The sequence below is a fragment of the Centruroides sculpturatus genome, unplaced genomic scaffold, assembly GCF_000671375.1.
Source record: "Centruroides sculpturatus isolate CEXI.00-Female unplaced genomic scaffold, Cexi_2.0 scaffold6, whole genome shotgun sequence".
Lineage (NCBI taxonomy): Eukaryota > Metazoa > Arthropoda > Arachnida > Scorpiones > Buthidae > Centruroides > Centruroides sculpturatus.
In genome coordinates, this window is record NW_019384869.1 from 1,237,218 (window position 1) to 1,249,494 (window position 12,277).

Sequence of the window (12,277 nt, forward strand, 5' to 3'; positions counted from 1 at the left end):
ATTCCCCGGCGGTCACGAATCGACTACTACATCGACCGTTTATTACCTCTTTTTAACACGACCGCCAGTTGGCTTTTAATGTTTTTTCCACCCCGGCCAAGACGTTTGACGGTAGCGCGCCGGGTTACGCCATTCAAATATTTTGGCTTTTCTGCGTGAAGAAAAATGATAAGATGCGTAACGCGGTTATAATAAAATAAGAATTTTAATTAATTCCGAGTAGGTTAAAATATAAATACGTATCGCGCGATTACTTTCCTATTTTATAAAATACCAGGCTTCGGCCGATGGATACTTATGGCGTAATTTTCGAGATCGCAAATGCGAAAGTCCAATTATAGCGTGTCGTTTTGTTTCGTCACCAAACGACTGGATTTTTGGACGGTGGAAAATGCCCGGGCGTAAACAAACCACGGTCGTTAATTAACTTCCCGGACAAACATTTCCCACACGATCGCCACGTTTGGCCGGGGCCTACAAATAGAAAGTAAACGTAATAGATGAAAATATTACCGAATACCGAAACCAAGTACAGAGTATTTAAGGGGTACGTCGGTTTATAGAAACGACGGACGATCTATCTTTTCTCCACAATACGTTTAAATCCTCTCCTTTCCGTCGTCGGACGTCCATCGGCAGAATAGAATGCGGCCGGAAGTCGATCGGAAGAACGTCTCCGGGCGCTTTTAAGCCCGGTACTCGCGCGCGGCAACGGACCAAGTCGCTTTTGCCTGGGCGGAAAGCGGATCGGCAAAAATCAGACCGATAGGAAGGACGTTTAGCGACGTCGTCGTAAAGTGTTCGAACTGTGGCGGGGGGCGAGCTAAAAAGCTTTATTCCATTTTAATATTAACGTCGAATAGACGTACTGGGAATGGCGTAATCGTAATTCGGCGACCAAAGTATTGGATATTCCTAACTTTCGCCCTAAGATGGAAGGCAAACTTAGAAAGTTTAATCGATGTAACGAAACAATTCCGGTAGACGCCATTTCCGACTACTGGCGCGTGACCTACCTATCGTAGTAGCTGGCTTATATTTACGGCTGGCAGACGGCGCGTTTAGATTGTCGGGTAATTTCCGCGTGTGACGCGGAAAGACGACGGAACGTCAACCGTTGCCGCACGTCAGTGCCGGGCTTTACGTTATCCCCGCCGAGTGTCGAATAAAATATCCTCTTTCCTGCGCTAAAATTGTCGGCCGGCCGCGTATTTTTCAGACTTCGGCTAAGACTCCACTAACGTAAAAACCCCTCGCCGTAAAAGCCAGCGTTGCCAGATGTTTTTTTGCCCTTGTAGCCAAATAATTTTTAAAAAGTAGCCCAAAAGTAGCCAACTGCTCGAGCAGTTGGCTACTTTTGTACCAGGTGTTGTTCTACCTAGTACTTTTCTACTAATCTAGTACCTTTTTACTTGTCCCAGTACCAAGATACCCAACACCATTTTCCTAGTACCATTCGTGAAATCCTAATACCTTTCCTTTGAAAACATTCGTTTTTATTGCTTCCTCATTCAAATGCAGCAGTTGAACGTTTTTTTTTGCAATTAAATTTAATGAAAACTAAACTACAAAATCGAGTTTTTACAGCGATAAATGTTAAACTTGGAAATCCTCATCTGCTTCAACCATACAAAAACATTCTAGTGAAAAAGATTCTGATGATGATGATCTTACCAGTGATTTTTCAACGTGATAATTTCAAATTTTACTACTTCGTGTTCATTTTGCTCATAGATGCATTTTCTTTTCTTATTTCTTTCTAGGATATCATTTATCTGGAATTTATATTAAGTTTTCTTTAAAAAATAAGCTATTATAAACTAGAAAGTCTTCTGTCAAGCATGACTAAATACTTACTGCAGCTATCTTTTTAAAAAGTTTACATTTAATTAAGTAAATTTAAAATTACGCCATTTGCCAAAATATTTAAAAATGCAACTTAATGAGGAAAATTTCCCCAAATTATTCTCGGTCCTTTCGGAAAGAATGGCTTCAAGAAAAAAATCTTTAAGATTTCTATCTTGAAGCATTCTTTCCGAAAGGACCGTGAAATAATTTGTGTAACCAGCCCAAAATGTAGCCAAGTCAAATTTTTGTAGCCCAAAAAGTAGCCAGTGCGCCAAATGCTTTTTTTAACGCCAAACTGAAAAATAAGTAGCCCAATTTGGCAACGCTGCTAAAAGCTTTTAATCACGTGACCTATTTGCGTTTGCGCTCGGATTGCGGTGGAGTTCCAGTTAGCGCGAAGTTTTTACTGCGACGGTGCTGCTCCAAGTGTCGAAAGTAAATACTTCTTCGCACGTGATTTGGTAGAAACGGAAGACGATATACGTGATATATCGATATAAAGATAATGATTATATTCTACGAGTTTTTTTCTGTACTATAATTACAAATGTAGTAAAAATAATATCTTTACTTTCATATACTAACTTTTATTATCGTATTATTAAGATAATATACAGCACTTTTATTATATACTCCTCCAAATTGAAGGATTTCCTTTGGTATCCGTTATTATAATCGGGTTACCTCTTGTCGTAGATACACGAATACTTTCGGATGTTTTCGATAAATCTTTCTACATCTGTTCTAGAGTAGCCACGAGGGAACGTACACAAAAGCTCGTTTTCCGCCATTTTAGCTCCGTGTCGCGATGACTTGATTGGTGGAAGGTACGTACCTCTTTACGGCCGTATTCGCGTCGAAAGTTGAACACTGCTCAACTCGCTTTTACGCTGGATTTACGACCTGCTCAGTGGTAAAATATCGGGATCACGTGATTAAAAGCTTTTACGGTGAGGGTTTTTACGGTAGTGGAGTCATAGCCTTCTTCGAAAAACGCTAAGATACGCTGGGAGGTGCGAAAGGAATTTTTCCAGCAGAAACGCGACGCCGAGTGTGGAAAAACGGACAAATGTCATTTCCGAAGCCGTCCGTAAGTAATTAATCGATAAATAATGGCGGTGGTCCCGGGCGGAAAAGACTAATTTGTTACGAATAAAGCGGCCAATTTCGCGCGAAGAAAGTTTATCCCCGGCGGCGGGCGCTAGAAGCGTTAGGGGCAAAATTCGACTTTATTTTATTTTACCAAAGTTATAAATAAAATATCGATGGATGCTTTACAACAATTATTTCCGCTTTGGGACTGGCTAGTTTGACCCATTCCGTTCGTATTAATAATAAATACGCCCGTTCGACGGTAATAGCGCGTTAACGTGCCGAAGTAGGAATAGAGCTCGTCCTCTCGGCGGCCGCTGCCTATTAAAATACAAACGTGTAAAAGCGAGAGGGCGCCGCCGCTCACCGGGCGGAGAAGAAGCGCTTGGCGGCGGTCCAGTGACTCTTGGGAAATCGGGACGAGAGTTTCCACCGGAGAATTTCTTCGGCCTGGCCGCCCTCTGCCGGAACGAAGAAAATACATTAGTGCCACGCGGGTCCGGGCCCTTCCCACGGAAACGGAAAGGGTAAAGTAAGAGTCCTCACCTTTCTTCTCCGACGACGACAGACGGGCTCCGTGCAAGTCCAGCAGGTGGGCCTAGAAATACAAATATAAAAAAGTCGTACCGACTCTCGTTTATCCTCCGAGACCGGAAAAAATTATAATTTGCCTTCTCCCGGTCTCCGGCTTTGCGTTATTTGGTATTTTGCAAATTTCGTTCCGTCGTAATCGCGCTGCAATTTCAAAATAATCGTAGACCCGTCCCCCCTTCGATCTCGAGTTTTTCGTCTTAGACGCGAACTGACGTCGTGGAACTCGCTAGCGTTACTACGACTCGTAAAATCGGTAGTCTCGAGTTAGACCCGTCGGGGGAATTCGAAATACGTCGTACTCACTCGGTTACCTACGTCGCTAAGCGCGATGCGTGTGGGTTTGCGACTATAACGATTCGACCAATCGACTCGGGTGTAACACGACGTAAACGAATCAACGCGAATTAGTTTACACGCGTTACAGTTAAAAGTTTTGTCTTAGCAATACTACTAGCCCGGGACGCCCCCTAGTGGGCGTTGTTTACAAATTTCCATGAACCACGGTTCCTTTCACTTTTTTGTTCCTATCAATATGCTGTACAGCTCTGTTAAAGTCCCAATGGTTAGATTAGGTGAAGAGGTGTCGACCCTCCCCAAACTGTAGCCCCCTGTGCGAACAATAAAGGCAAAGGAGCCATACCCCTACTTGCGACCCTTCGCGAGATATAAGCCCCTGAAATAACAAATTCCTATTATAAATATACTGATTTATTTATATTGTTATATTGACCAAATAACAATTTATTGGCCAAGTGAATAATAATAATTCATATTGTTAATTTAAATAAGAATTAAAATTGTTAATTTGAATGTTTGAAATATGACACACGACAGGGGCGCCTCTAGTGTCCGTTATCAAACGGTTACGGGACAAACAGACGGATACCCGTTGAATGGGTTATATATATATATATACTACGCCGAAACAAAATGGAAACCCTCGATGTTTTATTTTAAAAATAAGCGAAAAGAACAAAAAGAAATATTAGTAACATACGTAAATATATAAAATTACTTGTCCCGACTGACTGAATGACTGATTCATCATTGCCCAGAGCAAACCGTCGCGGAAACGCGCACTAAGAAGGGATTTTTGGAAATTCCCCCGCGGGGGGAGAGGAAGAACGGCTTCTACCGTACTATTTCGTTTTCAACTACGTTTAATTTTCATCGAGTACTTAGGGGTATTAAATTGATAAATATTTTTATCTATTTTGATTTTAAAAATGTTCGAACCGTTTTAAATTCGAATTTGTTATCGCGTATTGGCTCGATTGTAAACGTTGCAGAAAATAGTTGGTTTGATTGTGGGCGGTAGGTGTTACTTAACAATTACTACGGTTGTTGAAATACCGAATATAAATGGGGTTTGCTCGCAAAATCCTCGCGGGTAACAGCTAGCATACAAAATAATAAGACAGCGACAATTGGATTTTTCGATTGCGTGTGTTGGAACTAAAAAATCCGTCGTGTAATAGAAAAAGCGTTTTAATTTAATCCTTTCTTCGTACAGTTTTATTTCTCAAATCGTTCTGTTAATATATAATCTCAATAGACAAAACTTAACACTTGTGATTAATAAATAATTTCAATATAGTGTCTATGCTCTTAATAATTTATACGTATAATTTACCATCATTTTAATTCTCTTTTTCGACGAATTAGATAATTCTTATTTTTGCTGTATAATTTTACCAATTATGAATCGGTGTCGACTCGACACGAAAAGAACTGGCATCTACTCGTGGTCTTCTTAAACAACGTCTTTCGGCTCTTTCTACCGCTTCGATTGCCATCGGCCATTTTAACTTTGGTGTAAACATCTCTCACGTTCTAAAAGTGAGTAGCAACTCGCCTGAGTTATAACTCGAGACTACCGATTTGACGTCGGGCCGCACGACCCCTTCGACACGTTGGGAGTTGGCGAGACTAAGGGCCCGCGGAGTTTGGTAGACCGAAGCCGAAACCGGATATACGAACTTGCGGAAGTGGCGTTGTTTCCCCGAAATTAGCCACCGCGTCGTGCCAGTTGCCTATCTAACGGGAAAAGTACGACGTAGGGGTCGAGCCACTACTAATTTGAGGCAGAGAGCGTACGTTTTAAATTAAATAAATTAAAAATTGCGGCCCGTACGAAAACGGTAGGGCTACGAAAAATTATAAATTTATCGACGACGGCGCAAAGTAAATAACGAAATCTCTTCCGCGGCCGATTATTTCCGAAAGTACCCAATTTAAAAGTGGAATATCCAGGCTCCATTTGCGGTAGACACTTTGCCCGTTATATTAAATCTTTCCCAGCTTCCGTTTACTTTCGGCCTTTTGTCGTCTTTGATTATTTCCCATAAGAAAAAACGTTTAAATTCGATAAGCGCGGTTAAGGTTTTTCCTCCCGTCCTTATAAAAATCCGGATCCACTCGAGATAGGAAATTGCCCGGCTTGGCCGAAATCCTACGGACGTTGGTCTAAATTAGTTTTACATTTAAAGACCCACCTCTACGTAATCGGACAGCAACTCCGGACTCATTTCCTGCTCGAGAATGGCCTTGTTGTGGGGGTTGTTGTGGCAGCAGGCTATCAGCGAAGGGAAGAGAACGTCGGTCAGTTCGGGATCGCTGAAGTACTGGAAGGGCAGAGAGCACAGCTGCTGCAAGACGGTGGGTCGCTGTCCCGATTGAATCACCATCTGAAATGTTTGTTCCTTTGTTAAATTATGGCAACGCAAACGTTGGGCCATCTGCCTAGGGGGAATGCCTGCCGTTACAGACGTGGAGAAAACCCGGAAAACTCCACGTCCTGGCTAGGTGCCAATTCCCAGTGTTCGGGGGAACGGCCCTCGTCTGAAATAAATTACACTTTAGTTGCCTCTCCCGGCGCCTAACAAATAGCTTTGGCATTTACCGTAAATAACAAAACGGACGATTTACTCGCTAAATTATGTAGGGAAAAAATGTATTTTAGGGAAATAATAGGGAAAAAATGTATTTTTTCCCTATAAATTACACGGAGCGATCCGTATATCGCCTACGGTTTTTGTTTAATTTTTGAAAAAAATTAGAAAGACAAACTCGGTCCTTCGTTTCGGTACAAATTATCGGGAATGCCGAATATAAAAATACCGATTGCGTACGCAGTGCTTATTTACACGACGGCATTTCCCCTCGGAATAACAAAAAGCTCGAATTTATACCAATTAGAACTTTTTACGACCGTTTTATTAATGGCGTATCGAAAGCCCGCGTTAACCAGACGACACCGCTTCGTCGTCGTGTAAATTGTCAAACGTTTTACATTTCCCATGCTTTTGTTTGCATCTCAAAATTACAGAAAATGCATTTTATTCGTCGTATAATAACTTTCTCTGCACCGATAACCTCTGGCTACTATTAGACAAAGGACAAAGCTAGCTGAAATTGTTATTGTTTTTCCTTCTTTGGAAAATGTGCCACCAGAATAAAAAGATTGAGAAACACTGTATTAAAGTAACCGGCTGGATCTATTAATCAAACATTTATAAGCCGAATGATATTTTGGCTATAATTAAGCTAATTATGTAAATAATGTAATTTGACCCGATTACGCCCAAATACAACCCAGTTAAATATTTATTTTCATCACTGCATCAAACACAAATAAATTAAGTATCAAAAGGTGTTTCGATTACCTGATTATCAAAATTAAGAACGGTGAAATAACCAACAAGTAATATTACTTCGTGTAGTAATTCCTGAATTGTCCAATGAGAACAATACCATAACAGATAACTAGCAATGTGACGAAGTTGAAGAGATAATCCTTCATTTCCCAGAACACACTGAAAATGTTTTTAATAAGTTTCTGAATAATAATATACAATATAAAAATTTGAAATAAATTTACCTGAACCATTTGCAAATCCATAAGAGCTAAGTGGTTCAGCATGCATAACGAAGCTATGGTGATTTTTACAGTATGTTGAGGAAGTTCGGGAGGAGGAGCGCTGCCTCTGGAAGGAGCTTCGCTGTGCAAGAGCATACCGTAGAGTAACGACACCGTTCCGACCAGTTCCGTCACTCTGAACGTCGCCACTAATTGAGTCGTGTCTTCGGTCTTTTTAATCTCGAATATGTTATCGTATCTGCAAATAGTCATAAAGAAATAATAAATTACGTCAAGATACGAGATAACAACTGTCCGAATATTGTGTTGACCCAAAAATTTTTGCATTTTTCTAGATGAGGATGTCGCTACAGAAATTTGAAGTGATATTCGATTAAAGTTATGTCATCAAATGTTTATTTTGAGTTTCCCTTTATACATTTCATTTGGATAAAATCAAAAATAAAATAAATATTGATAGATAATATGCCACAGAAATGTGAGGACATTAAGTTTAGTCTCGCGCGCACAGAAAATTCTGTGCGGAATAATCTATCGAAGGATAGAAAGAAAAGTAGAAGAAAACCAATTTGGTTTCGGACGAAACAAAGGTACACGAGAAGCTACACTAAGCCTAAGGATGCTCATCGAGCAGCTTATTCAGGTAAAAAGGCAGGCACTCGTAGCGTTTATAGACGTAGAGAAGAACTTTGACAACGTGGACTGGAAGATAATGTTCGGATCACCGAAGAACCCGAATGTAGACTACGGGGATATGCGAATACTATACCAGCTATACGAGAATCAAACTGTGGTTATAGAAAGAGAAGAAGAAGAAACCAATATAATGAAAGGAGTAAGACAAGGTTGTGGACTATCACCACTATTGTTCAATGTCTACGTAGAAGAGGCAACGAAAGAATTCTACGCTACTGATACAAAAGGTATAAAAGTGAACGGTAAGTTGTACGGCACAAAAAGATTTGCCGACAACATCGCAATGATAGCGGGATCAACAAATTGCTCTTGAAAATTAAACGAACAATGATGTGGGATGAGAATAAATAGGAAATAAACGAAGATAACGAGATGCTAAAAAAAGGAACAAGAAGGAATGAACGTCTATTTGGACGGTGAAAAAATAGAAGTCAATGAGCTCGTGTACCCAGGAAGCATAATTACCTCAGACGGAAGGAGTAAAAGAGATGTTACAGCGAGAATAGCCCAAGTAAAACAGGCATTCTATAGAAAACGACAGATGTCAGGAAGCGATTCATTAAGAGTTTCATCTGGAGTACACTCCAGTTGAAACTCTTAATGATGGAGTACACGAACACTCCAGACAGCGGAGAAAAGAAAACTGGAGGAGTTTGAAGAATGATGCGAGTGCGTGGACGGAGAGAAAGAGGAACAAGGATGTTTTGGAAGAGGCAGATTTTGAAAACGATAGAGAAAAGGAGAAATTACATGATTGGCTACCTAATTTGACACTCGGAATGGATGAATGTTTTATTGGAAGGAAAGACTGAGGGCAAAAGGGGTGAGTTTTTACGGAAAAGACCTTACCAACAGATAAAACAGCTAGCTAAGCAAAGAGGGAAGCTATAAGACTGCACACACGCATGTTTGTCCACCAACCATTGGTTGGAGAGAGAGAGAGAGAAAGAGAGAGAATATGCCACATATAAACTTTGGAAAGGTACTACTGCCATACAAACAGCAAAAAGCATTTGAGAATTATAAGGGGAGGTACTATTAAACCTCGAGCGTGTCAAATGTGCTTTAAGAAGTTTAAAAGGAAAATTTGAATGAAAGAATTCCCAATACAATGTGTCCAAAAAGTATCAACGAAGGAAACTGCACGCAGAAATTGCAAAAACAAGCTCACTGTAAATTAAATATATCACAAATATGCATTTTTGAAATGCTTCATTGACTCACAATGGTCACAAAACATATTTAAATTCCACACACATTAAAATGAAAAAAAAACCTGCAACAAGTAATAAAATGCATCACACTATGAAATTATCAAAAACAAGAATTCATTTTTAAAGCATTGAGTTGTTATTTGTAATTATACAACAAGTATTTTAAAACTGTTGTTAAAAAAAGGTACAAATGAGGACAATAGCGCTGTTCTTACAGTTCAAACAGAGAAATTACATTTTAGCAGCAAATATTACAAACATTTTCGGACATTATATATTCAGCCTTCTTTGGGCATCAGCAGAAAAAAAAAAAACAAAAATTAGAATGGATACAAACTTCAGAGCAAATACAAAATTCCAGTATTTGAAATGTGTTCTAGAACCAGGGTGGAAAATTCTCTGGGCTTGCTTAGCACGTGCCTCACGCTTAATAGAAGTTTTGACTGTCAATGTACTTTTTATATGAGAACAAATATGCCAATAATAATTTATTCTAATATGTAAACTCTTTTTATCATTTGTGTTAGGTTTTACGTTGGCAGCTTGCGCTATCCGTTTTAAGTCAGTGCGCTGCTTGCGAGAACTCGATCACTCCATCATGTGGAGGTTTGTCGAGGCAAACGAGTGCGCGCGCACGACGTCATTCGATGCATTTAACCAGGCCAGATTGTATCAAAACCTCGCGGTACCCAGTCAGTGTACGCGTATCGTGTACAGGGTGGATCTACGTAGGGACTAATAGAGCTTAAGTGTCGAGGGCCAACAAAAATTGAATTACCATCATAAATTTTTAATACTTTTTTATTATAATATATGTCATACGTAGATATAATGGGCTTTATAACAATCCATACTTTTTTATTTACACCAAATAACATTTCTGTCCATCGTTTAGTACTAGAGATAGGCCTATTATTCTTATTATAACTTTCAGCGTGACAAAATATTTTAATTAGGATTCGCCCGTCTAGAACTATTTAATTTAAATAGAATACAACTTAAATCCAGTAAATATTTAAAATTAACGATATTATTTTTTAATATTTACTGGAACATATACTATTAAAACTAATTTCTAAGTCGAAACTATAAAAAAAAGACATGGTTGTACTCCAAACTTCATTGTTCCAATTTTGTACACATAGTCCCAACTTAAAAAATAATTTTGCTTTCCAAAAACATATTGATTTGTGTCTGGTGAGAAAAATGGAATAATTTATCATAAACTTTTAAAACATGTCCACTGTCATCGATCAGATCAAGTAAATAAATGACAGAATGTCATCAACCAGAAGAGAATTGTTTTTCACCGAGACAGCGCTGCCCTCGTGTCAGTTATACGTTCAAACACGTGCGGCTAAATATCCAGATGGCACAAAGCGCCGATTGGTCAGCCGAATGACGTCGACCCACCGAAGTATAGATTATATTTTGTGGTGGTCAGAACGAATCGTGACGAAGTAGATTATTTTTTTTTAGTTGTCGTAATATGGAGTGACGAGTATAAAGTGAAAATACAGCCGATTATGTTTTTTGAACATTTAACTTCATACTTGATGTTTACGCACCTCCGAACCAAATCGTACACGACAGATCATTTTAATAGCGCGATTAGTGTTTTAAATTTACGTGCATATATAGTAAATAACATAAAATTTATACTTTGTTACAGATATTATTCGTAAAAAGTTCGAGAAAGGGCGAAATTTATAATTAAGATAAGTCAGAATATTCTTTGAATTTGTCATTTGAACATGTTTTTCAGGATTAACTATTTTGATCTATTATCAAGATGTTAGAATATCTTAATGTGGCTGTATCACACGCTAATGTTAAGGCATTAACCATAGTCCTTTTTCAAGAAAAAAAAAGGCATTGTAAATACAAGAGGAAATAAAAGGTTTTTATCTGCAGATTAAAACAAATTATATAAGAAAATGTAAAATATTAAATTCAAATTCATTACCGCTTATCAGAGTTCAATTTTTATTTATAAAACCTTTTTTCAGCTAAGCACTTTCAGACTTTTTATCCATCATCAGAGTTAGTATTAGTTTAAACAGTTCTACATTCTTCCATTTTTTTCTAACAATATAAAAAAAAGTTAGAATAAATTACAACGGTTTAAACCAAAACCAAGCTGAGTTGAAAAAAATTTTTATAAAGAAAAATTGAACTCTGGTGAGCAATAACAAATTTGAATTTGAATAAAATGTTAATCTTAGTTTTTATTCTGTAATATTATATAACAATAATAATAATTGTATTTGCACAAAATCAAATTTAACTTATTTTCTAATCTACTAACCTGTTAGTGTATATCTTAGCCAAGGCAGAAAGAAACGTCATACATTGTAGTAAAAAGTCTGCTACCAGAGGTTCGGAATCAATGGGTCCGTGAACGTTGTTGAAGTACTGTGATAATTTGTCGACGATTCCGATGCTAACCGCATAACTGATGAAACAAAAGTAAAAACAATTCTTCAAATCGATATAATAATAATCATCATCATCCATATAAAAATACTAGCAATATCAATAAAATACAATTCTATACTAAGACACACATCTGATTTCTATTTGCCGAGTTTTTTCTTTATTCCGAACGTTTTCAGCCTATTTGGATAGGCCATCTTCAGGCTTTACAATCATCGTTCGAATTTATTTCATTTTGAATTTGAATGTTTTAACAACTTTCGTATATACATGAGTAAATAAATAGCTAACTAAATAACATCAAAATGCGTTGCAACTTAACAAAAACAAAAATTATACCAAATTTAAATGCATCTAAAAAACTAATTTCTATGTATAATCCACAGATCATATTTTTATGGATTATTAAAACCCATACTTTTTCGATTTTGTATTTCCAAGCCGTTGGTAATGCATTTGCATCTTTTGCATTTAGGCATCGGTCCCTCATTTTACTTTTGTAAATCTCATTTTTTCC

At 38.1% G+C, this 12,277-nt stretch overlaps 1 protein-coding gene across 2 annotated transcripts in view; it reads right to left on the reverse strand.

Annotated features, from left to right (window-relative positions):
• Positions 1 to 75: 75 nt before the first annotated feature.
• LOC111630821 (S phase cyclin A-associated protein in the endoplasmic reticulum-like) overlaps positions 76 to 12,277 on the reverse strand; it is a 157,472-nt gene continuing 145,270 nt past the window's right edge. For both annotated transcript variants that reach the window (XM_023374979.1, XM_023374980.1), the window contains 6 exons: positions 11,633 to 11,779; positions 7,415 to 7,652; positions 7,200 to 7,349; positions 6,030 to 6,221; positions 3,487 to 3,538; positions 76 to 3,401 (listed from right to left, as the gene is read on the reverse strand). In XM_023374979.1, the coding sequence (XP_023230747.1) occupies positions 3,304 to 3,401; positions 3,487 to 3,538; positions 6,030 to 6,221; positions 7,200 to 7,349; positions 7,415 to 7,652; positions 11,633 to 11,779 (877 nt within the window). In that variant the 3' untranslated portion in view covers positions 76 to 3,303. The remainder of the gene's footprint in view (positions 3,402 to 3,486; positions 3,539 to 6,029; positions 6,222 to 7,199; positions 7,350 to 7,414; positions 7,653 to 11,632; positions 11,780 to 12,277) is intronic.